Raw genomic sequence first — 27,306 nt, forward strand, 5'->3', positions numbered from 1 at the left:
TGGTGAACAAGCCATAGGTACACATTTCCATATGTTGTGGTGGTGTGACCTCATCAAATCTTTCTGGAGTGCTGTATTCAAAGAAATAAACTTGATGTATAACAAAACAATTGAACTGTCTCGTGCACAAACACTACTTGGGCTTCGGGAGTCACCTGCTCAAGATTACCCCAGTGATGACATCTTAGCCTTTCTATTGACCACTGTTGGAAAACTGGTGTTGGGCTGAACACTGATTCTTGGTATACCATAGTATGGTCAATAGAAACTAACAGGTCAGAGCAGCAAAGGGCAAACACAATCCCTATTCCTTTTATAACATATGGCAAATGTTTAGCAAATACATAAATTGTTCAGACTGTGGCAGGAATCTACCCAACACTCATGGGGAAATGTGGTGTGATCTCTCAGAGGAATCGAATGAATATCACACAGCATGACAGAAGTCTGTAATTCTATCAGGACAACTCTGTTGTTTACTGTTGTAGCAATTGTTTTCTCAAAATGTATCTTCTGTACCATGAAAAATAAATAAAATCATCCAAAAAAAGGTGAACAAGCCCACACATTTCAGTGAACTCTCTTCAGGTTTTTTTTTTAAGTGTTTATTAGTTTTCCAATAAGAACATCTAATTAACATATCAAATCAAATCCAATAAAAAACCAAAATAAAAAAAAGTCCAATTGTCTTCCAAATTGTGATAATTTTGGTTTTGGCTTCCCACGGTCTGAATTACGAAGCGCTTTCAACATTATAGTCCTGCCTCTCACCATCATCGATGTTTTTCATAATTCCATATCCGATCTTTTCCTCCACGTTTTGACTCTGCTTCTGCGATCCTCATTCATGTCAGAAAACACATCCTTTTTTTTCTATGGAGTGCAGATTTGTCCTTATACTGTACTTTTTCAGCTGTTTTTGTTTTTTCATCGCACCGCTTCTTTAATTGCATCCAATTCCAGAGTTCTGTCCAGCTCTTTGAGAGTTGTTATTTTGGCAGCTCCCAGATCGTTAATCTTTCCCATCCAGGTGTTATCAAAGAAACAGAGAGAAACCTCCTTCTGAAATTCCTTGCTGATTTATTCTTGAGCAGACTGTTTGCAATGTAGCCATATATCAGACAGTTAACAATTAGCCTTTGGAATCCCCCCAACCCCCCCTCCGGGCCCTAGAGGGGGGCTGCCAGACATCCATTTAGCCCTCTCTCTCGCTCATAATAAAAAACTTCCTTTTTGCAAAGTTGTATATATAATATTGTTTCCAGTCTTTATGACCAACCATCAGTTAGCTCCTGTTTCTCTTAATCAGGGAAATATTTCAGATATTCCGTAAATGCGTGGTGGGTAGAAGCCCTTTTGTTTTTGTTTTCGTCTTTATCAAGCATTTCAAATCTTAGAAGGAAAGCAGCTGCGAATAGGTCCCAATTATATATGAAAGTCCATCTGTACTCACTTTTTGAAGAACAATTTAGGTTCTTAATGGGACTTGGCATGCAATACAGATTGTTAATGTTAAAGGAAGTAGAAAAAAAACATACCAAGCCCCTCCAAATTCCAAACGTCATGAGGATCTCTTTGAAGTTCGATCTTTTGCACCAGAGACTGTACATACCGCAGGTTTTTCCCCCAGCTTCGTCAGTTCAGAGCATGTCTGTTTGTTTTTCAAATCTTTATATTTTCCCAAACAGATGCGTCCGGCTATGGGGTGGCGTTGCAGGAGTGTCAGTCCGTCCCTTGCTCCGTGACCCAGTGCCCCTGCCGTCTGCCACATTGGCAATCTGGGGCAAACCGCGGGTCATCGAGACAGTCCTCCCCTGCCCCGGGGAGGCAGCCAGGGCTAATTACCCCCATATCAGCCCTGAATTATCGGAACGGCTGAGGTCCGATCATGTGGGATCTGCCATTTTCCACCGCCGGGAACAGGAAGCCCCACTTAGTTATTTTTTAAAAGGGCACACACTTAAGCTTTAAAAAGTATAGAGTCCCATCCATCAGTTGCACACAACCAGAGCAATATTCCCCACCAAATCTACTTCCTTATGCTAGAACAACATACCTTTTGATATGCTACATGAACCAGTAGATTAGCTGCATAGGTCCTAGAAACTTGATGGAACATCTTGTTTCTTATGCTATCAGTCTTGGCTATCTTGTTTTGATGAGGCTGTGTGAATTCAGAAGTTATAATCCCATTATCAGTCACTGTGTATTCTGAAAGCTAGTCTGAAGTGCTGCTGGTGGTGTGTTTTCTCAGGACTGGGATGTGGGCTGAAGATACATACAGTAGCAACTTTGCAGAAGTGATTGAGGCAGTCTACTGGATGGTAGACTGCCTCAAGGATACGTATGCTGTGTCTGGTATAATGGAAGACTGGCAGGCAGGATATTAATGCAATAAACCAACAGGGTTTGGTGTGGGGCTTTTGGCCACTGTAGGGAGAACTCATAGAATCATAGAATCATAGAGTTGGAAGAGACCACAAGGGCCATCGAGTCCAACCCCCTGCCAAGCAGGAAACACCATCAGAGCACTCCTGACATATGGTTGTCAAGCCTCTGCTTAAAGACCTCCAAAGAAGGAGACTCCACCACACTCCTTGGCAGCAAATTCCACTGTCAAACAGCTCTTACCGTCAGGAATGTTTAGGTGGAATCTTCTTTCTTGTAGTTTGGAACCATTGCTCCGTGTCCGCTTCTCTGGAGCAGCAGAAAACAACCTTTCTCCCTCCTCTATGTGACATCCTTTTATATATTTGAACATGGCTATCATGTTCAAATATGCTAAATATTTCAGCCAGTTTGTGGTTAGGTAGGACCATGATATGAGGCCAGTCCCCTTCAGTTGTTAAGAGACCCCAGTTTTGGATAATGTAAAATGAGCATTTGTCTGCTTAGATCTGATGTTTCACGTATTCGAAGGTTCTCAAGCCCCTTTGGAGAGGTTCCCCCATCTCCCCAAATTCAGAAAAGCCATCCACAAATAGCTGAACTGTTATGGCAGCAGAAGGCAAAAGGGCACACATTTTTCAAGCCAGGATCCAGCCACAATTTTTTTTGTTTCTGAATAAAAATCACTTAGAGAAAAAGTTGTTGGGCCATTGCGCCATCGCTGTTTCAAGTAGAGCTGTAAGACTTACTCAAGTATGCCACAAGCCTATTCCATCCATTGTTTGAAAGTTTATTTACAAGACGTTCAATATCTGTAACAGCAGCATATAACAAAATTCACGATTCCAGAAGTGATGCTTCCATGGTATTAAGGTCAGAATTCTTGATCTACTGCTATTTCCTGAGATTCAAATATCTTGAAGTTTGCTGGGGGGAAGGGAAAAAAATCAAGTTACCAAAACTACATTGGTGCTTCTTGAAACTTAACTTCTTATCTTCTTTCTTCGGCCTTAATGCTTGCTTTTTAAAAGTTTGTAAAATAAGCACTAGCAACTTCAAAGGAGTTTGTCATGCTAAGATATCTCTGTTCCTATGGTTACATAGAATTAAACCCTCGCATTTGATTAAAGTTACGTGAATATTCTAGATCCAAGATTAGTGCACTTGATGGGGGACACAAAGAGCCCACTTCACACAGATTTGTAATGCTTTGTCCCAGGCCCTGAGGATTAAGTTCTGTTTAATACAACAACAAAAGGAGCCCTTTATACTTCCACACGGAAGGCTACCGAGATTGCCTCTGATCACTGAGTCTTAATGCTTCCATATTTAATTCCCTTAAAACTCAGCTTGGCTGTCTTCCAGATGGCTGGGGTCGCTGAAAGTTTACTAGCTTAGTTATAAAGGAAAGGTTTTAAAAGCCATAGTTTGGTCTGAAAAATCACAAATGTACCTAAGAGAATTACTGCCAGTTACGCAGAATAAGATTTCAGGGTTGTGTTACAAATATGCGGGAGGGTGGGGGGGAATACAAATTTTGTAATGCCCACTCTTAACTAAGTGCACTAGCTAGGGTGTCACTGGTGCCTTTCAGCATTGTCCTTGTGGTAAGGATACAAAAAAAAATGCATACAGTCTTTTATATTCTAATATATCTTGTATCTACATTTTATATAGGCTATATTTTATATTCATCATTTATAGCCTACATTCTGTGAATAAAAACATGTGAATGAAAAACCCTCTTACTAAAAATGCTCAACCCAATGCATCACTGAGAATTCTACACAGATGTATTCACAAGGCAGACAGGTCCAAATTCATGTTGTTACCCAAGGGCAAGAGTTCCAAAACAGGAACGGAAATTTGTTCGTTTCTATTTAACAAGACTGTATTTACCACTTACTAAAACAACAACAACAAAAAAAAGCCCCCAAAGCAGTTTAACAAAACAGTTAAAATACCAAAAACACCAACAGAAAACAAGTATTAAAAGCAAGTGACATGAAAGTTTAAAACAAGCTTAAAACTGGTGAACAGTTAATGTACTCCTGTTAAACTGAAATGCTAGAATTGTATGCCTAGGCAGGGCTTGCCGAAACAAAGTTCTTAGCAGGCACGGAGAACAATTCACTGAAGGCACCTGCAAAATATTAATGGGCAGGAAGTTCTCAAGAATGGGTGGTGCAACACTAAAGGACCCGTTGCCTACAAAAGCAGGGCAAGCAGGGCATGGCAAAAGCACAAGTCCTGCAGAGCAAAATAGCAGAGAGGGCACATTCTTGGGTCATTTCCTTTTGGTATATAGAGGGTAGACAAGCTTCATAATTCCCTCCCTGGAAAGGTTTATCTGAATCTCAATCTTCCTCTGAATAGTATTAAAAACCCTTATATTCAGACACCTTGTAGCCACTATGGTGCTATGGGGCTGAAATTCTTGGGTATGGATTTTTCCTTGCGAGTACAGTAACCCCGCAACTCATGCAGGGGTTACATTCTGTGGAATGCACCAAAAGCCAAAATCTCATATATTTAAGACACACTAGGTTCAATGGGGGGGGGAGGGATTGCCAAAACCTTCTTACCCAAACGCCCGTCCACTTTTTAATTTCTTACGTTTTTTTTGCCAAGCACATAAAGCTGAATACGCACAAATTAAATGTGCCTAAGTTGCGGGCTTACTGTAGTCGTGTTTTATATATTGAACAGTTTGTTTTTATCCCAGTCAAACACCAAACGCTTTGTTCCACCAAACAAAGAGTTTACAACAGATGGCAGCCCAAATAACGGTGAAATTTGTACTGCAAAAGCAGGGGGGTCAAAACATCTCTCACACTTACTATTTGATATGAAAAAACAAGACCTTACCTGTCCTCCACTGTTTTGTTAGATGGGTAGAATACTTTGAATGAAAAGCCACTTCTTGGGAAAGATCCCTGGAATGAGGGGGTAAGAAAGGATTTTAGTTTTTAAAGCTCGTCATTTGGATTTCTTAAGAACTTCAGAAGGGCTGTAGCTCAACAGTACATCATCTACTTTGCATGCAGAAGGTTCAGCCTTCTGCATCTCTATAAAGGCTTGGGAATATCCCATCTGAAACCTAGAGAGCCACTGATAGTCAACAGAGACAACAGAGACCAGATCTGACTCAATGTAAAACCAGCTTCCTTTGTTCTCGTCGCCACGGCAATAGAACCTTAATAAAATAGATTTAATGAGCAGGAAATGCCCCATGGCTGGGCTATCGCCTCACCTTGTGCACAATGTCCCAGGAACTCTCTACACTTGCCTTTTGTTTTGAAACGCCAATTGCGTACCTGCCTGGATCTTTCTAAAAGGACGTGCCGTATTTTTCGCTCTATAAGACACACCAGACCATAAGACGCACCTAGTTTTTGGAGGAGGAAAACAAGAAAAAAAGTATTCTGAATCCCAGAAGCCAGAACAGCAAGAGGGATCGCTGCTTAACGATCCCTCTTGCTGTTCTGGCTTCTGGGATAGCTGCGCAGCCTGCATTCGCTCCGTAAGACGCACACACATTTCCCCTTACTTTTTAGGAGGGGAAAAGTCAGTCTTATAGAGCAAAAAATACGGTAATTTAGATTCTGGAAAGGCTAAATCAGTAGCTTTCCCTATAACACCAGGCATCTCCAATTTGTTCAGCTTTACGGGGACACCTCTAAGAGGCTGATCCATGCCACTCTTTTCAAAGACACATTGTTCTAGCACCAGACTAAAGTAGAATCCGAAAGTCCACATTAACAAAACAGTGCACTGCTTGCAGAAGAATAACTGCTATTCACCACCACCTGGCAGCATTTAATTTAAGAATAATGGAAGGAAGGAATGAAATTCAGGTACAATCACTTTCAGTTAACTTGCCATTTTTTTTGTTTTGGAAAAACTAAATAAATGTTTGTATTATATATCCATCAGAATGAGCGGTGCTAAGTAGGAACAATCCCAACTAGGAGTGTGTACTAACAATACATTAAACACTTTTTTTAAAAAAACAAACTAGAGACTGTTTTTCATCATGCTTACAGAAGGGAGGAAAGGGTGGATAGAGAGATAGGATCTTACGGGATTTATGCAGAGGCAATCAGTGTTGGTCACAGTGAACGGGTCATATTTGTCAGCAAAGACAATGAGATCCGGCAGAGGGTAGGTTCTCAATGTATAGTCATAAGCCCAGTAGACAGGACTAACATTAAGGGGCAATGGAGTCAGATGCCCTTGTGATAAAATAGTCTTTACAAACTGCAAGGCAAAGAACAAGGGCACACAAATTACTTTGGTTTCCATTTGAAAGCAAAAACCTGTCTTCCAAACTCCTATATAAATCACAAAACCATCTTACTTTCCTGATGATTAGCACATGTTAAAAATAGCACTATATGTGCTTCGAGTTCTAAATCTGGTAAACTAAGTCAGAATTGAGACTCATTCAAACCTCTGCAGTCTTGCAGGGTTGTGCGGTGACTTGGGGAACACTAAGGTAAAGGGACCCCTGACCCTTAGGTCCAGTCATGGACGACTCTGGGGTTGCGGCGCTCATCTCGCTTTACTGGCCAAGGGAGCCGGCGTACAGCTTCCGGGTCATGTGGCCAGCATGACTAAGCTGCTTCTGGCAAACCAGAGCAGCGCATGGAAACGCCGTTTACCTTCCTGCCGGAGTGGTACCTATTTATCTACTTGTACTTTGACGTGCTTTCGAACTGCTAGGTTGGCAGGAGCTAGGACCGAGCAACAGGAGCTCACCCCGTCGCTGGGATTCGAACTGCCGACCTTCTGATCGGCAAACCCTAGGCTCAGTGGTTTAGACCACAGTGCCACCCGTGTCCCTGGGAAACACTACTGTGGCCCAATGAAATTCCCATGCTACCAACAGCATCTGAAGTGATCTCTGAGGACCATGCTTTGGGGAAGCTATACTTTTCCAGAGCAGAGCAGCTGCAAGGCCTCTTGTATGGAAGATGAACCATTTGAAATCCAATTTAGTCATCAGAATCCATCCACACATTCCATTAACTATATTAAAAAGTTTCTACAGTATATGCAGAAGAAGATGGAATTTCAGCTCCTCTCTCTCTTTTCAATGAAGACTACTTCTCCCTCGGCAGAACTCTGGTGTAAGCGTCCCATATTATTTGCACAGAAATGCACCGGAACAGAAAAGAACTTTGGGTGTGTGAAGATTAAAATAAGGCGGCCACTTTAAACATACTGCATTCGTCAGGACACACAAAGTTCCCTTTCTGCTCCTGCCCCGGCAGATTTGGGAGGGCATGCGGGGGGGGGGGGCAGTAGAGAAGGGAAAGTCTCATTGTTGGAGCAGATATCTGCTTGCAGAATGTTGAATATCACCCAGAGTACAAGTGGGAGTCCACTCCGCTGGTAATCAGACACAAACGGCCTCGGTCCTGTATACCTGAAGGAGCGTCTCCACCCCCATCATTCTGCCCGGACACTGAGGTCCAGCGCCGAGGGCATTCTGGTGGTTCCCTCATTGCGAGAAGCAAAGCTACAGGGAACCAGGCAGAGGGCCTTCTCGGTAGTGGCGCCCGCCCTGTGGAACGCCCTTCCAGCAGATGTCAAAGAGATAAACAACTACCTGACATTTAGAAGACATCTGAAGGCAGCCCTGTTCAGGGAAGTTTTTAACGTGTGACATTTTAACGTATTTTTAATCTTTGTTGGAAGCCGCCCAGAGTGGCTGGGGATGTATGTATAATATGTATACATATTGTATGTATGTATAAATAAATAAATAAAAAATTATTATTATTATTATTATTATTATTATTATTATTATTATTATTATTGGATGGTTTGGAGGGTGAGATCCAAATGCGGCAGTCCACTTGCACAGCCCACTTATTTAAAATGGCCCTGCAATCCTTGGATGAAAGGTAGTATAGGAGTTGAATAAAAAATAAAAGCAATGAAGAAATCTGCTTGCATATACTGCAAGGAGTTGTTTTCTCTTCTTCCCTCTCCAGCCCTCCCCATATCCTCCAAATCTGCTTCCTCCCCACCCTTCAGAGCAGGTGGAGGCGGGGGAGATGCAGAGGTAAGGAATGGAATGAGAAGCAGGTGCCTGATCACATCACACTGGATCTCTTCCTCAATTTCTTACTCTATTACTAAAAATAACCATGCTAGAATAATAGTAACGACCTAACCAGCAGAAGCTTATCCCCAAATGTTTCATGCTTTTTTTTGCCTTACGTGATTAGAAATATCCAAGTTGCTGTTAGGAAAACGGACACAGTTCCGGCACATCTTATTTACCAGGTCTTCTCTAAAGATTATTATTTCCTGAGTGTAATACTGGACTCTGGAAGGAAGAAGCGCAATTTTATTTTTTCAGGGTGATTAAACAGGCATTCAGGAGAGACCATCAGCAAGGCAGAAACACGCACAGACTTCTCCCCAGATACCCAGAGTATTAACCCTACACAAATATGTAGTATTATGTGTACTATTAATATGACACATATTAAAGCTCTCAATTTAAAAGATCTCTTTTAAATTGGGACATTTACCTGCAAGGGTTTGTAGTGAAGACTGAAAATGGCACCTGCTGTTTGAACTCTTCAGTAATGTTTTCAGGAAGTGGTGGCCTGAAATAAATTTATGTGGTATGTATTAGAAATAAATGTGCGTATTCTCAAAGGTGGATGTTTGAATGAATCACCTTAATTGTCGAGTCGCAAGCATACCTTGGCAAAATTGAGCCTGGGCCAGGGTCTTCAGAGCCAGGAACAAAGACAAATCGACTGCTATAAATAGTTGAATACATACACTACATTTAACATAACTGATAGGTAAAAATCAAAGCATAAGTAAAGTAAATGGCAGGCCACATAAACCTCCAGTTATGACAGGTGAATGAACAAAGGTGCACTCCTCCATTGTATGATACGATATGATAATCTTTATTGTCATTGTCCCATACAGAACAACAAAATTGAATATCTACATCAGACATTCAAAAACCAACAAGCCTGCTATCCCAGCCTGGTTAGCCCCCTAAAAACTCTGATACCCCATAATTAAATACAATATACTCCCATAGAGACTACCTTACACTGTGTTTACAACCAAAATCGCATTTGGATAAAAACTGTTTCTCAGGCAGCTAGTCCTAGTCTTTATAACCCTGTACCTTCTCCCAGAAGGCAGAAGCTGAAAGAGATCATTTCTGGGGTGCGCACTATCCTGCGCTATCTCTGCAGCTTTCTTATGGCACCTGGAAGCATAGATTTGATCCAAGGTGGGAAGAGTGCACCCTATTATTCTCTCCGCAGTCTTTACAACCCTGGACAACATTGCTTTTTCCCTGACCGTGCAGCTCCCAAACCACACACACAGACCATAAGTCTTCCAAGACAGACGGGATGCCAGCAACAACAAAATGTTTAAGTGTGGCTGAACAAAGGAGAATGAACTTTTTAGTAGCTGTTATCAACATTCTGGAGGGATGCGGGTGGCGCTGTGGGTTAAACCACGGAGCCTCTTGGGCTTGCCGATCAGAAGGTCGGCGGTTCGAATCCCCGCGACAGGGTGAGCTCCCGTTGCTCGGTCCCTGCTCCTACCAACCTAGCAGTTCAAAAGCATGTCAAAGTGCAAGTAGATAAATAGATACCACTCCGGAGGGAAGGTAAACGGTGTTTCTGCTCTGGTTCGCCAGAAGCGGCTTAGTCATGCTGGCCACATGACCCAGAAGCTGTACACCGGCTCCCTCGGCCAGTAAAGCGAGATGAGTGCCGCAACACCAGTCGTCCGCGACTGGACCTAATGGTCAGGGGTCCCTTTACCTTTTATCAACATTCTTTATACAATACTTGGTGTGAATGGACTCAATTTTTCTTTCTTTCTTTAAGGTAAAGGTAAAGGTACCCCTGCCCGTACGGGCCAGTCTTGACAGACTCTGGGGTTGTGCGCCCATCTCACTTAAGAGGCCAGGGGCCAGCGCTGTCCGGAGACACTTCCGGGTCATGTGGCCAGCGTGACATCGCTGCTCTGGCGAGCCAGAGCCGCACACGGAAACGCCGTTTACCTTCCCGCTGGTAAGCGGTCCCTATTTATCTACTTGCACCCGGAGGTGCTTTCGAACTGCTAGGTTGGCAGGCGCTGGGACCGAGCAGCGGGAGCGCACCCCGCCACAGGGATTCGAACCGCCGACCTTTCGATCGGCAAGACCTAGGCGTTGAGGCTTTAACCCACAGCGCCACCTGCGTCCGTTCTTTCTTTAAGTGGGACTAAATTCTGCAGGGTGGAATGTTTTCTCTAACTGACAAATCTGAAGCACATATTCAGTAAGATTTTTCATCAAGCAAATAAAAACACAGCACATACCTCTTATGGATACTGGGGTATTCACAGATGATATTTGCAAGGGCTTTCAGTGAACCTAGAGGTACAACCGTAAAAGCTTTCCTATGAAACAGCATAGTTATTCCTATATTTTCTCATCTTATCCACAGGTAATAAATATGCATCTTACATCGACAGTTGAACAACAGTTACGCAGAACATCTATTATTTCCCCCAACCTTAAGTAACTAAACCAATTGGTTATATTGTAAATGGCTTTGTGGAAGCTGTTTCTCACAATGCAAAGATCACTAAGGCAGTATTTTTGTTACTGCACCTAAGCAAGTTTAAATTGAGATATCAATTTTAACCTATATTTTAATCAACTGTTTGTTTGTTTTGTTTGTTTTTAAAATGTTTTTACTGTATTTTATATTTGGTGTCAGCCTCCCTGAGCCCAGTCTTAGCCGGGGAGGGCAGGGTATAAATAAATTATTATTATTATTATTATTATTATTATTATTATTATTATTTTTAAAATTAGCCTTAGCCCTCCCATTCACAACAAATTCCCACCATGGATCTCTCTACAGAACTGTCTCTCAAATGTTTAAATAACACACAAACAGAAAAAACCACAAGCTATTCACAATATGCAATACAGCAGCTGATTCCAAAGTACCTTTTAGCGACTGAATTTGGTTTTTTCCGTATGGGGCAGAGGAAAAGTTCCCACAGAAGAAGAAGCAAGTTGGAGGCATGGAGGAATAACCTGGTTAAAGGAACAAGGAACATCACTGACTTTTGATTTGGTAGCACGTATCTTTTTTGTTTTTACATATTGCTTCACATTTCAACCGAAACCTTTAAGCGGTTGACAAATATGGGTCAAGAGAGCTACCTGAAAACATAATACGCAGCTTCTCCAAAACTTCTGCTTGGTCCAGCCAAACGTCCGAAAGGAACACAAACATGGCGTCCTCATTTTCTTCTTCCAGCTGTTTCAATTTCGCAGAAGATTTCACAGAGGTTGAGGAAGGCCCTCCAAAGAAGTTTGTGTTTCCATAATACGCCCTACAGCGTGAACAGCAAACACCAGAAGGCTCCATATAATAATAAATTTTTATTTATACCCCGCCCTTCCCCGTTCAGAAAACCAGGCTCAGGGCAGCAAACAACAAATTTAAAACACTTAATTAATGCAACAAAAAACAGCATAAAATACAGTATAAAACGTTAATAACAATAAATTCAGAATTCAAAAATCAATTTAGGGGCAAAATCCATCCAATAAACATTAGATGATCACCAGGGCTAGCTGGCTAAATTAGTCCTGTTTGGGCCAGCGAGGAGACCAGGGGAGAATTAGCTGTGGGATCCCAGAGTGGGGAATCTTCATAAAAAGGAGGGAGGGAGGGAAGGAAGGGGAATAAAAGATCAGGCTAAGTTCAAATTGAAAGCCAGGCGGAATAGCTCTGTCTTACAGGCCCTGCGGAAGCAAGTTAAGCTTATTCCTTTCCCAGATCACCTCCTCAGTTTGTCACTTGTTGGTTGCAAAGAGTTTGACTTTAAATGAGGGTCTGTAGCTTCCAGCATTGAACACTGACTCCCCAACCCAGCTCACTCTGTCCCTCACCTGCATAAAGTTTCTGAAATGCAAATTTTTGCTGATAATAATCCACATTACAAACATCAGTTCCTCAAGAGATTAAATAAACTGTATACTCTTACACCTAAGATTTTCCTTCATAAAAATGGAGCAAAATGAAAATTTATAGTTTTATATTTTCTTACCTAGTTGTTGTAGAAGGCTCCGTAGGGGGGAAGCCAAATGCGTTGACGTGAAATATTTCATCTTCATACCAGCCTAGGAAATAAGATTAGCATGTTTTTTTTCCAAATTCAAAAAAACCAAGGTATGCTTTAAACCTATCACTCCCATTGACACTACATCCTCCACCAAAGATGCCAGGCTCTCTGAACATATTTTACATTATTTTTCTCCCAGGTTCTCAAATGTGTAAATAATACACGAACAGAAAAACCACAAGCTAAGCGCCTACTGATTCATAAACGCAATAAAGGAGTGGATCGTCAAGTACCTTTAGCAAGTGAATTTGGTTTTTTCCATATGGGACAGAGGAAAGTTCCCACATAAGAAGAATCAAGTTGGGAGGCATGGAGGAATAACCTGGTTGGAGGAATGTCTTACTCAAAGAGGCCCACCTAGAGCTCTGCTTAAGATCACTGCAGTGCCAGATAAAAACATTTCTGTTTTCCTGGATTTTGAAGAACAGCTAGATATTTTTGGTTTAGTAGAATAGGCATGGAGAGCTTCCACCAAACAGAACATCCAAGCTCAACAAAGCTGTTCTTTTAGGCTGGGTTCTTCTTTTGCAACTTGATATAGCACTTTTTATTATCTAGAGCCTTTAGATTTTACCATCTATTTAAATTGGAAATTTGTAGATCTTTTAGGACTGGTGTTATATGGTCCTGGAGGCAGCTCCCAGTCACCAGTCTAGGTGCCTTTGACACCCAAGATAGATATTTTAGGACCCACTCTAATCTCTGGATTATAATTCATTTTAATTGTTTTTAACATTGCATTTTTAAATTGTTATAACACACCCTGGGATCTCATGATGAAGGGCAGGTTAATAATGTTGTTGTTGTTTAGTCGTTTAGTCACGTCCGACTGTTCGTGACCCTATGGACCAGAGCACGCCAGGCACTCCTGTCTTCCAGGTTAATAATAATAATAATAATAATAATAATAATAATAATAATAATATAATAAAGGTAAAGGGACCCCTGACTATTAGGTCCAGTCATGACCGACTCCGGGGTTGCAGCACTCATTTCGCTTTATTGGCCGAGGGACCCGGCGTACAGCTTCCGGGTCATGTGGCCAGCATGACTAAGCCGCTTCTGGCGAACCAGAGCAGCGCACGGAAACGCCGTTTACCTCCCCGCCGGAGTGGTACCTATTATCTACTTGCACTGGTGTGCTTTCGAACTGCTAGGTTGGCAGGAGCAGGGACAGAGCAACGGGAGCTCACCCCATCGCGGGGATTCGAACTGCCGACCTTCTGATCGGCAAGTCCTAGGCTCTGTGGTTTAACCCGCAGCACTACCTGCATCCCCAATAATAATATAATAATAATAACAACACATAAGTTGTTGATGCAATCTGTACTCTGCTGGAGTGTATGGATTGTGTACACAACTTCTATATGAATAGGTTCTGTTCAAAGCCTTAGAACAACACCTAGGCAGTGTCCTCTGGTACAATTCTCTTCTCTCCACCCACCCTTATTTGTTCAGATCCCTGGATTTATCATGCAAACAGAGCCAGTAGTTATTATCAGCTGAAGAATCTGACCTTACTGAAAAGAGTGAAGCTTGAGAAGAAGAAAAATGATCTGGCTTACCTTCTGTTAAAACAAAACATGACTCTGTGTATAAGCCACTGTGGAACTGGTACAGAACAGTTAAGGAAGATGTTCTTGCTATGTAGGCAGCCCTATAGAAATGATTCTAATTATTCTAATCAAAGCAAATGAACAGCTGTGGCTCAAAACACAGACTTTAGGCAAGGCTGTGAATATTCTTTGCACCTTCATTTCTCCACATGAAAGCCAACAGTCTAAATTTTTCCATGTGTTGGTTAAAACAGAATAATAACATTTAGGCCTTCATACTGTTGTAAAAATGCAAATTGGGAAGGGCCGGCAGAGAGCTCATATACAAAAATATTGGGGGTTTTTGTCAGCTGAGTAGCAAGTGCAGGAACAGAAAACTTCCACTTCTAGGTGAATCTCCAGGAAGACGGTTATGATGACTATAGCTGTGTGCGATCATGGCAAGTTGATAGTTATAAAGATAAAAAGGCAGCTGTGTAAGCACTGTTGGGTGGGAAGAACTATGTTTTTAATTAAACCGTTCCAGCTGTTTGGCTGCAAAAGCAGCAACACTCAGTGTCTGGCCATTTGAGGACTAGGTACTGTACAGGAATGAAATGCCCCAGTCCACAGGGTTAACAACTAAAATCAACATGTGAAAAATACAAAAAGAAGGTTGGAGAAAGGAAAACTTTGTAGCAGTTGAATGAGAAAAAAGAAAGCAAAATAAAATAAAATAATAAAGAAACCCTATACAATGATTAAACTACAGGTAGGAAAAAAGAATTGGGGGGGGGGGGGACATGTAGAAAGTCCACAAAGAAATGCAAAAGGGGAAATATGAGTTTATCTCACTGTTCAGTCTCTTTTCTTACTTAGGATGCATGTAAAAGGATATTGCTTTACTAATGTCCAGCTGGACAACTCCTGTTGGATCTTCCAAGAAAAATTTTCCCTTAAAAATATGAATAAAATAAATTAGGGCCAAGCCATTCAGCTTCAAAACACTCCCCTTGAGGTCATGCAACTGCAAAAAACTACACTTCTGCTTATATTAGTTGAATATACTGAACAGCAAAGTCATCTAAAGAGCCGCTGACACAGCACAGCTTACCTCTTTCAGCTGGGTTATCATCCCCAGAACGATAACTTCCTTAACTTTAGCTGAGTTCCCCAAGAGAGTTTCTATAGTTTTGAGCTACAATAAGAGATAAATAAATTAAATTAGTTAAGGCCTGTGTTTCCCAGATTCAAAAATTACCGCATTTTTCGCCCTATAGGGTGCACCGGCCCATAGGGCGCACCCAGGGGTTTTTTTTTTGGGGGGGGGGAATTTTTATCCCCTCCCAGGCACGGGACTGGGGCAGGGGAAGCCCGAGCTTCCCCCGACCCCAGCCCCCAGAACAGGCTGCTATCCGCAAGCCTTGGGAGCTCAGCGGGAACTCCCGCCGGGCTCCCCAGGCTTGCTGATAGCTTCCTGAAGCCTGGAACCGACCCCTCTCGCTCTCCAGGCTTCAGCGAAAGCCTGCATTCGCCCCATAGGACGCACACACATTTCCCCTTCATTTTTGGAGGGGAAAAATTGCGTCCCATAGGGCAAAAAATACGGTAGCTACACAGTCCATAGAGCTACTTTACCCCCTTTGAATGTCAGTCCCTGGTGCCCTACTGCAAACAGCTTTTAGCAGTTTTTAAAGACTCCTTAGTTTGTCCTTGGTTTGCTCTCGTGGGACGCGGGTGACGCTGTGGTCTAAACCACAGAGCCTAGGACTTGCCGATCAGAAGGTCAGCGGTTCAAATCCCCGCAACTGGGTGAGCTCCCGTTGCTCGGTCCCTGCTCCTGCCAACCTAGCAGTTTGAAAGCACGAAGTGCAAGTAGATAATAGGTACCGCTCCGGCGGGAAGGTAAATGGCGTTTCCGTGCGCTGCTCTGGTTCGCCAGAGGTGGCTTAGTTATTCTGGCCACATGACCCGGAAGCTGTATGCTGGCTCCCTCGGCGATAGAGCGAGATGAGCGCCACAACCCCAGAGTTGGCCACGACTGGACCTAATGGTCAGGGGTCCCTTTACCTTTACCCTTAGTTTGCTCTCAGGAAAAATGGGAGCTGCTGTTTGAGAAACGCATGCCCAAAGTCTCCAAAAGGCCTTTGTGTTGCAAGGTGCAGGATATAAATTCTGTAAATATTTAAGTAAGGAAGTAAATGAAAACATTTTAAATTTTACCTGGAATTTACTTCTGCTTTCCTCTGCGGGTGCGCCAATAGCAGATGGTGTGAACAGTTCGTGCCTATGCGTTCTCTGCACAGTGGGAAATACAAGCCAGGTAGCAAGGGAAAGCACCATGCAGTTATGGTTAAAACATTTCCCCCCATGCAATGATGCCTTCAAAGTATTCTCTTTTTCCTTTTTTTATTAAAGATTTTCTTGTTTTACAGAAGTATGTGTAATGTCTCTCGTATTTTTTCCATGTAACATTTTTACAAATCAGTTTCATTTGTTGAGACGTTAGGGGGAAATAAGGGGTGGAGAAGATGGGTGGGGGTGGGGGTTGGGTGGCGATGTTTCTATTTTGCTTAATGTATGTAGGGTCTGGTGTCAGTGTTCTCTGCTGCTCATTTGTTTCTTTGGTGGTGAGAGAGGTTGGAGTTGGCCTACGGTATGGTTGTTTGTTTGTGGTTGGCTGTGGTGATCTTTGTTTTCGTGTGTGAGTGGGGTGGGTGGGTGTTTTGGATCAGGTTAGCCATATTGATTTGTATGCTGTTGGTGGATTATTGTTATTGTCTTGTTGGGCTGTGTATGTGATAAAGGGGAGCCATACTGGGGTGAAGGTGTCTTCTTCTATTTGTCCCCATGTCAGTTTCAGTTTATTGGTTAATTTTTCTAGTAGGGCTGTTTCCCATACTATTTGGTACCATTGGTCCATGCTTACTCCTGACAGGTCTCTCCAGTGTCTGGCTATGATGTTTCTGGCTAATGAAAGTAGGTGAGTTATGAGTTCTTTGTGGTGTAAATGGGCATTGTTGTCTTGGAAGATGTTTAGTAGGGCCAATTCTGGGATGATGTCTAATACTTGCTGAGTTATTTTACATATTTGGAAAGCACCATGCAGTTATGGCTAAAACATTTCCCCCCGTGCAATGATGCCCTCAAGCTGTTATCCCACGTTAACCACGATCCTAGCCTACTATGGTTGGGATATGTGCGTTACAAGCATGGTGGTAAAACGAAACGATGTTCCACATCTACAAAGTTAATTATTTGGAAGGAAACTGCAGCTGCTTGCTTAACATATAATTAACTCGTGGAATTCGTTGCCACAGCATTTGGTGGCAGCCACTATTACAGACAGTTTTAAGATGGGAATAAGCCAAATTTGTGAAGGAAGGGGACACTGTCAGCAGCTGTCAGCCATGGCAGCTAAGTGGAACCTCCTTGTCCAGGGGTAGCATACCTTGCAAAATCAGCTGCTGGAGGGCAAACAGCACAGGAAGGCTACTGCCCTCAAGTCCTTCTGTGGGCATTGGGAGCATCTGAGAGGCCACTGAGGGCATAGGATGCTTGGCTACATGGGTCCTTGGGTCCGATTCAGCAGCACTCTTGTCATGTACTTATGGCATTGATATGTATCTGATGGGAGTATTTCCCCACTTTATCTCACCTGCTGCAAGATGATGTAGCGCTCACGAAACAGTTCTGCTTTATCCCTGGCAGAGCCGAATAAATTTGGAGCCGAATGGCTGGTCATTGAGAGGCTGAAATCAATTTTTACAGATATTTGTGTAAAGGTGGGTTTTAAGTGAGCACAAAAAGTGTGCACTAATAATAATACAGGGCTGCCTCTCCTGGTACGCCCCATGGAGGACCTTGAGGTCCACAAATGACAACATTTTGGAGGTCGCAAGTCGCAAGGTGGTTAGATTGGTCTCAGCTAAGGCCAGGGCCTTTTCAGTACTGGCCCCGACGTGGTGGAACGCTCTGTCACAAGAGACCAGGGCCCTGCAGGACTGGACATCTTTCCTCAGGGCCTGCAAGACAGAGCTGTTCCTCCTGGCCTTTGGTTTGGACTCAGTCTGACCCTTATGTTTCCCTCCCCTTATGGTTTTATTCTATGGGCTACTATTAAAATGAAGCTGCATTTTAAATTGTATTTTAACCCGTATTTTAAATTGGGTTTTATTATTTTCTCCCCCCCCATTATGTTTTTATTGTAATTTTACTGGTGTCAGCCAACCTGAGGCCGGCTCTGGCCGGGGAGGGCAGGGTATAAATAAATTATTATTATTATTATTATTAGTAGTAGTAGTAGTAGTAATAATACCTGTAGTAGTAGTAGTAGTAGTAATAATACCTGTAGTAGTAGTAGTAGTAGTAATAATACCCTGCCCATATGGCTTCCCCAGCTGCTCTGAGCGGCTTACACAATATATAAAGCATAATAAAGCACCAAACATTAAAAGCTTCCCTAAACAGGGCTGGCTTCAGATGTCTTCTAAAAGTTGTATAGTTCTTTATCTCCTTAACATCTGAAGGGTGTTCCACAGGATGGGCACCACTACCGAGAAGGCCTTCTGCCTGGTTCCCTGTAACTTAGCTTCTCACAGTGAGGGAACCAGCAGAAGACCTTGGAGATGGACCTCAATGTCCAGGCTAGATGATGGGGGTGAAGACGCTTCTTCAGGTATACTGGACCAAGGCTGTTTAGGGCTTTAAAGATCAGCAGCAACACTTTGAATTGGGCTCGGAAACACACTGGGAGCCAACGAAGATCCTTTGGGACCAGAAATATATGTTCCCGGCGGCTGCTCCCAGTCACCAGTCTAGCTGCCGCATTCTGGATTAATTGCAGTTTCCAGGTCACCTTCAAAGGTAGCTGCACATGGAGCGCATTGCAGTAGTCCAAGCGGGAGATAACCAGAGCATGCGCCACTCTGGCCAGACAGTCTGTGGGCAGGGAGGGTCTCAGCCGGTGTATCATGTGGAGCTGGTAGACAGCTGCCCTGGACACAGAATTGACCTGCGCTTCCGTGCTAAAATAGGGAACTAGGAAACCTTTGCATATTATAAGTCAAACCTGGTCTGAGGAAATGGGGAAACAATTGTTGGGATGCCAGCTCTTCCGAAACTGCAAAGCCAGAACTTACGGGAGAAACTTCTTTCTTTCAGAATTGTAAACGTATCTGGGGATATCAAATGCTCCAATAATGTTGAAAATATGTTCCCTGGGGGTTAAAACAAAGAAATGCACAATAAGGCACATACATATGAATGCATTTTAAAGGGGGAAAAATCACTTTAAGAAGAATTTGATTCATTATCCTCCTGTATCTTATTCCTGTATTTTCACATTTACAAGAAAATCACTTTACATTTGCTTGAACAGCGAGAATATAGTTACTTTGATTTTCAATTTATCCTAGCAGACGCAAATAAAACGGCTTCCCTCGGGGTTCCAACACTCCCCTGGCACAGCTCAAGGAGTTCAGAAGCTTTCCCTTATGCTTTTGATTAACCAGTTTGTTGCATCCTAAGAACATCCAAAAAAAGCCCTGTTGGATGAGACCAAAGGCCTATTTTCTCACAGTAGCAAACCATTTGCCTATATACGAAGCACACAAACTGAATATTAGCACAACAGCGCTCTCCGATTCCCAGCAAGTGACAATGGGAATGCCACCTCCGAGGCAACACAGCCACCCTGACTAGTAGCCACTGATAGCAGTATCCTCCATGAATTTGTCTAAGACTCCTTTAAAGCCATTCAGGTGGTGTAATGGTTGTAAGGGGTTACTTGTGCGTATGTTGCCTTCAGTTTTGGTTAGATTGCCTGCCCAACCATGCTTTGGCTGACAGCTCACACTCCGTGGCCGGTCAGTCACTTGCAGAATCCGTCAGTGGGCGTTTCTTGAACCTCTTCCAGCATAAGAGCTGTTTGACACCAAGTCTCCTCCTACTCTCCCTGCGCGGAACTCGTCTGCGCAAGTAAGGGGAAGGCAGAGGTGTGTCCGCGCTCTCCCCACTAGTCTCGGGTGAAGGGTCTTGGAGACCTCTCTCCGAATCCTCCATTTCCCTCCCTTCCCTACCGGTGAATTCCTTCCCCCCCTGCTGTGGAGCCTTGCCTCCACCTCTAGTTCTGATGTCAGTTCCCTGACAGGTGGATTACCATTACTGTCTCCTTTGCCAGCAAGTTCTATAGTTTAGGTGTGCACTGTATGAAGAAGGACTTCTTTTAACCCTTCCTAAATTTCCAAACATTCACCTTCACTGGATATCCCCCAGATTGCAGTGTGGTGACAGAGGGGATGTTTGTTGTCCACTCCTGGACAAACTGTGACTTATCATACTGATGGTTAGTGAAACTAAGCCATGGTTTATGAAGATGGCTTGCTTTCGCTAACCACAGCTAAGTTACCCATAGTTTACGGTTCAGATTACAAGCTTAGTGCTCTCCTACCTGCCCTACTATTGGTTGTACACACAAGTAGAACATCTGAAGAGGACTTAAAGCCAAAGAGCATTCCAAACTTACTGAGCTGTATCTAACTAAGTCAGAGGTAGAATCTACACACATATAAAAACTGTCCTGAAAATGCTTTTCTTTTTAAAGCATTTTTTAAAATACATTGAATTTTCCTTAAAGCTCATCATCGCCATCTAGTGTCACTTTGTATATTGCACTTAAAGCACACTTAAAACTTTTTATTTTCGGCTGTATAGCTGAGTCCTCTATCTCATTTAGATAACTGACAGTCAAGTTCATGGATTTTTAAAAATATATATATTCTCTTTTTTTATTATTTGCTTTTCTATATAATCATACCATCAATGCATACTGTGTTACAGTCAAGCACAAGGTAATTAGAAAAGAAAAATAACTTAACTATAACCCATATGTATATGAGAAATAATCGCAACATAACTTATTCCTCCACTCTTATATACATTGATGTTAACTCCCCTTTCATTCTTTCCCTGGTTTCCTATCTGGTATCTTTTCAAACTGCATTTTCTTACTCTACTAAATTGTTTTCATTGCCATACACTATCCCACTTTGTCACATCTACTGCTGAGTATTTATACATCCTGTTACACTATTTTCTTGTTATAGTATTTTTCCATATAACCTATATATTGTCAAATCTTCTTTTAGTTTCTTATCGTCCTTATTTCCTAATCTATTTGTCATGCTGGTGAGTTCCAAATAATCTAATATTTTAAGGTGCCATTCTTCCCATGATGGTACTGCATCTGTTCTCCACATTTGTGCTACCAGAGTTTGGGCCGCTGTAGTCACATACATCCGTAATGTAGTGTGGTTTTGGGGGGGATTTCTGTTGTTATTATTCCCAGAAGGAAAGCTTCTGGGTTTTTAGGAAACATTCTTTTAAACATTTTCTTCCCAATTCTATCAGCTAATGATCTCTGGTAAAAGCCACGCAGTGCCCTAGACATGCCATTTTAATGTAAGAACAAGATTACAATCCCTCAGAGTCTAAAGAAGGGGCTAGCGTTAATGAGTTTTAAATCTGAAATATCAGCAGGGAGGGCTACAAATGGCAATTAACTGAATTCAATGGCAAAAATGTTCCCAGCGGTTTGTTTACTCCTCTGTGTGAATTGATGCCGACTTACATGGTCTCATCTAAGGACTGGTTGCACTCCAAGACGGCTGCTTCCACCATGGCTCTTTCAATCATATTACACGTCACTGAAGAGAACAATTCAAAAGATTAAAATGGTTTACAGATTGTTCTTTGTTGAAAGAAAATTATATGTATAGATGATGTATAGATGGTATATGACACCAGTGCAGTTAGGAAAAATGAATAAAACTAGCTCAAATATGTGTTGGAAGTGTAAGGAAAAGGAGGGGACATTTTACCATATGTGGTGGGATTGTAATGAAATTTTAAAAATTTGGGAAATGATATACAGTGGTACCTTGGGTTAAGTACTTAATTTGTTCCGGAGGTCCGTTCTTAACCTGAAACTGTTCTTAACCTGAAGCACCACTTTAGCCATTGGGGCCTGCTGCTGCCGCCGCGCCGCCGGAGCACAATTTCTGTTCTCATCCTGAAGCAAAGTACTTAACCCGAGGTACTATTTCTGGGTTAGCGGAGTCTGTAACCTGAAAGATATGTAACCTGAAGCGTACATAACCTGCAGCGTATGTAACCCGAGGTACCACTGTACAATGAATTGAAGAAAATGTTCCATCTAACATTTGCTAAAAAACCTGCAGCATTTTTGTTAGGGATTGTAGGAAAAGACCTGCCAAAGAAGTTGAAAAATATTTTCATGTCTGCAACATGAGTCTTAATAGCACAAGGATGGAAGACTGAGGAAATCCCGACTAAAGAATTATGGCAAGAGAAACTGATGGACTGTGAAGAATTGGCAAAATTGACACATAAACTACAGGACAAGGATAACTGTGACTTTAAAGATGAATGGGAACCTTTTACAAAGTACCTAAAGATCCAACAAAATGAATTGGACTCCTTGGCAGGCTTTGAATAAACACTCACAAACTTTTTATTGATAATAACCAGTTGGATTAATGAAGGATTTATACAATTTTGTAACATGCAGAGAATAGCATTTATAGAGAAACCAGAGATTGGAACTGAGGGAAGTCAGGGGGGGCGGGTTGTTTTATGGGAGAGAGGGGGGAAATTAAGGATGATATGTTTTAAGATAATATGTTTTGTTTAAATTCCTAATAATTTTTTTTAAAAAAAAGATTAAAATGGGAACCTGCGCATCTGCAGGCTACAGAAGTATTTCACAAAGCATTTAAAAATACCTTTGCTTCAAGAGAAATCATAATAGAATTACAATCTTATTAGCAATGAGAAGCTAACTGGAACATAATGCTCAATTTGCTGGTTGCACACGCAGCCTTCTGACCCAAAGTTCTGCCCCTGCCATCTATTGTGCCAATTATTAGATCCATAGAACTTTAACACACTTGATTATCATGAGCATCACAGCCACACAAGGACGCCACAAAACTCATAAGAATCCAACTTTCCTTTCTCTTCAAAGCATTTAAGATAACCAAAACTCTACTTACAAGGCTGCTTTTCAACAGCATCAATTATATTTTCTATCATATCTTCAAGCTCCGCTTCATTAACTGTCTGAAGAGCTTCCGTGAGATACTTGGCAGCTTCTCTGATTAAAGAACAAAGAACAAAATTAGTCAAGATGTGATTGAAACGATCGTAATAATGCACATGACGATGGCATACAGATGTGAACCTGAACACGAAAACTGCCCCCAACTGAATCATTAGTTTGTCAACAAAAATACAGTCATACCTTGGCTCTCGAATGTTGTCCGTTACAGAAGTCCGTTTGACTTCCGAAAATGTTCGAAAACTAAGGCACTCAACTGGAAGCTGCGGATGTTGCGTTGGACGTTCGGCTTCCAAAAAAGTTCATAAACCAGAACACTCACTTCCAGGTTTGCAGCATTCGGGAACCAAAATGTACGAGTACCAAGGCGTTTAGGAACCAAGGTACGACTGAATATTGCTAATTTCAGCAAAGGGAGGGGACCTGCAGGCAAGGCCAGATTTAGGTTTGATGAGGTCGTAAGCTACTGAAGGTAATGGGGCCCTTTATATGTCCAGCTGTCAACAACAAATTACCGCTGCTTTTGTGTTGAATTTATGCTATATGGTCATTTATGGACCTAATAGGTATCTAAAGCCATTTGCACATAATAAAATATGTATTTTATCAAAAGAATTGTTGAACTGAAATACAATTTAGAAGTATATTAGGAGTGAAATACAATTAAGCATATTAATAGTGAAATTTTTATTAAGCTCTAAGTTAAAGTGATTTTTTATTCATTACAAACTTAATAATGCAAACACTTTGGCATTTGGCAATAACAAAAGTTCCCTTAGAAACACAATTTACAAAGACTCATAATCTAGTCTCTAGAAACTTGCTATAACATGAAATAAAAATTGTAGGTTTTATTTGTTTTTTTATCTTATATTTTGGAAATGTACATTCAGGTTTGTTTGTTTTCCATTCATCTGCTTTGCCAAGTAGTCATCGGGTGGATGTACATCGGCTCAGGCATCCCCAAACTCGGTCATCCATATGTTTTGGGACTACAACTCCCATCATCCCTAGCTAACAGGACCAGTGGTTAGGGATGATAGGAATTGTAGTCCCAAAACATCTGGAGTTTGGGGGTGCCGGGCTTGACTCTTTTTTTTCCTAAAAGCTTTCTAACCTAATATGTAGAAACCTTTCTCACATCTTGCAGCACCAAATTCCTCACGGTCCTTGTGACCTGTGGCTGATGGTGGCCCTTCCGAATGTTAGGTTAAGGTAGGTAGCCGTATTAGAATCCTAGAATCCTAGAGTTGGAAGAGACCACAAGGGCCATCGACTCCAACCCCCTGCCAAGCAGGAAACACCATCAGAGCACTCCTGACATATGGTTGCCAAGCCTCTGCTTAAAGGTAAAGGTAAAGGTACCCCTGCCTGTACGGGCCAGTCTTGACAGACTCTGGGGTTGTGCGCCCATCTCACTTAAGAGGCCAGGGGCCAGCGCTGTCCGGAGACACTTCCGGGTCACGTGGCCAGCGTGACATCGCTGCTCTGGCGAGCCAGAGCCGCACACGGAAACGCCGTTTACCTTCCCGCTGGTAAGCGGTCCCTATTTATCTACTTGCACCCGGAGGTGCTTTCGAACTGCTAGGTTGGCAGGCGCTGGGACCGAGCAGCGGGAGCGCACCCCGCCGCAGGGATTCAAACCGCCGACCTTTCGATCGGCAAGTCCTAGGCGCTGAGGCTTTAACCCACAGCGCCACCTGCGTCCTCTGCTTAAAGACCTCCAAAGAAGGAGACTCCACCACACTCCTTGGCAGCAAATTCCACGGTCAAACAGCTCTTACTGTCAGGAAGTTCTTCCTAATGTTTAGGTGGAATCTTCTTTCTTGTAGTTTGGAGCCATTGCTCCGTGTCCGCTTCTCTGGAGCAGCAGAAAACAACCTTTCTCCCTCCTCTGTGTGACATCCTTTTATATATTTGAACATGGCTATCATATCACCATGTTGGTCTGATGCAAAATAAAAATAACAATAAAAAAAATTGTCCAGTGGCACCTTATAGACCAAATAATTTTGTTCTGGTATAGGCTTTTGTGTGCATGCACGATTTTAATGTTTTTTGCTTTTAATGTTTGATGCATTACTGTATTTTAGTATTTTGTTGGAAGCTGCCGAGAGTGGCTGGGGAAGCCCAGCCAGATGGGCAGGGTATCAATAATAAATTGTTGTTGTTGTTGTTGTCGTTGTTGTTATATTATTATTTAGTTTGTCTGTATTGTATTGTATTGTATTGTATTGTATTGTATTGTATTGTATTGTATTGTTGGTCTATATTATTATATTTTATTATTATTATTATTATTATTATTATTATTATTATTACTATATTATTAGTTGGTCTAAATTATATTATTTAGTTGGTCTATATTATTATATTATATAGTTGGTCTAAAAGGTGCTACTGGACAATTTTTTTTTATTTTTTCCAGATGTTGTGGGACTCCACCCCCATCAGCCAGCATGACCAAGGGCAGGTATAGGCAAACTCAGCCCTCCAGATGCTTTAGGACTACAGTTCCCATCATCCCTGACCACTGGTCCTGTTAGCTAGGGATGATGGGAGTTGTAGTCCCAAACCACCTGGAGTTTGGCTACGTGTGAGCCGCCCCAGCTTTCGACGTTGCCTGTCCATTTCACAGGAGAAGACCCCAAGTCATCACATATGGCGAAAAAAGACGATCCATTCTTTGCACATCCTCTTTGTCAGTTGAGCGGGGCGGCCAGCTGAGGAGCCCCAGGGGGGGAGGCGGCGCCCGCACGCGTTCACACGTTCACTCGTACACGTGTACACGCACCCCTTCCTGCCAGGGGCGTTCAGAGTCTTGCTTCCCGCCCACCCGGACCCCGGGGTTTTGGTCCCCCTTCTTTGCCTGCTACTCACGCGCGGAGCAGCAAGCCGTGCATCTTGAAGGCGGCGCCCACTTTGCCCCTCAGCTTCTCCGCAGCCATCTTGAAAGGTTTTCCCGCCAAGGCCGAGGCCGCCGCCGCCTCCTCGTCCCTCGCCCGGCCCCTTCGCGAGCAGGGAGCGAGGGAGGCAGGGAGGGAGGGAGGGAAGGCCCGCCGCCGCCGCCGCGCCGCCGCCTCCGCTCCCTTCACCCGCGAAGGCTCCTCCTCTGCGGAGGCTGGCTGGGCTGGGCGTGGCAGGCGCGGCAGTCGTCATCATCCGAAATCATTATAAATAATAAAAATAAAATATAGAAATAATAAAAATAAAATAGAAATAATAAAAATAAAATAAAATAAAATAAAATAAAATAAAATAGAAATAATAAAAATAAAATAGAAATAATAAAAATAAAATAAAATAGAAATAATAAAAATAAAATAGAAATAATAAAAATAAAATAAAATAAAATAAAATAGAAATAATAAAAATAAAATAGAAATAATAAAAATAAAATAAAATAAAATAGAAATAATAAAAATAAAATAAAATAGAAATAATAAAAATAAAATAAAATAAAATAGAAATAATAAAAATAAAATAAAATAGAAATAATAAAAATAAAATAAAATAGAAATAATAAAAATAAAATAGAAATAATAAAAATAAAATAAAATAGAAATAATAAAAATAAAACAAAATAGAAATAATAAAAATAAAATAAAATAAAATAGAAATAATAAAAATAAAATAAAATAGAAATAATTAAAATAAAATAGAAATAATAAAAATAAAATAAAATAAAATAGAAATAATTAAAATAAAATAAAATAGAAATAATTAAAATAAAATAAAATAAAATAGAAATAATAAAAATAAAAGGGAAGTGAGCATTGTCCGGTGCAGAAAAGCACATGCATTTCCAAGATCTGCATCTATTATAGAGGGTTCTTTTTTTAATGACTTAGAATTGCTTCAAGTAAATATGACTATATTGAATGTGATTGCATGGAAAGAGTACAGGGGAAGGGGCAGAACAACCCATAATCGCACCTGCAGGCTGGGCTAGGAATGCCCCCTGCCCCAAACTCGGGAGAGCCGCTATCAGTGTAGACCAGGCATGTCCAAAGTCCGGCTTGCTTTTAGGTAACTTCCTATGCTGCTGTAAAG

The 27,306-nt window shown here is 41.9% G+C and overlaps 1 protein-coding gene across 1 annotated transcript; it reads right to left on the reverse strand.

Moving 5' to 3' along the window:
- Positions 1 to 3,159: 3,159 nt before the first annotated feature.
- Positions 3,160 to 26,271, reverse strand: POLE2 (DNA polymerase epsilon 2, accessory subunit). Its single transcript, XM_079949231.1, has 19 exons — positions 26,134 to 26,271; positions 23,189 to 23,289; positions 21,745 to 21,820; positions 19,256 to 19,333; positions 17,773 to 17,866; positions 16,338 to 16,412; positions 15,229 to 15,312; positions 15,013 to 15,069; positions 14,145 to 14,193; positions 12,505 to 12,577; positions 11,612 to 11,784; positions 11,393 to 11,482; positions 10,753 to 10,807; positions 9,114 to 9,173; positions 8,937 to 9,014; positions 8,620 to 8,728; positions 6,472 to 6,648; positions 5,257 to 5,324; positions 3,160 to 3,315 (listed from the first exon to the last, which is right to left on the reverse strand). Exons 1-19 carry the CDS (start codon positions 26,199 to 26,201, stop codon positions 3,297 to 3,299), a joined length of 1,584 nt encoding a protein of 527 aa, XP_079805357.1. The 5' UTR covers positions 26,202 to 26,271; the 3' UTR covers positions 3,160 to 3,296.
- Positions 26,272 to 27,306: the final 1,035 nt, after the last annotated feature.

This window comes from Podarcis cretensis (assembly GCF_951804945.1).
Source record: "Podarcis cretensis genome assembly, chromosome: 1".
In the NCBI taxonomy this organism is placed as follows: domain Eukaryota; kingdom Metazoa; phylum Chordata; class Lepidosauria; order Squamata; family Lacertidae; genus Podarcis; species Podarcis cretensis.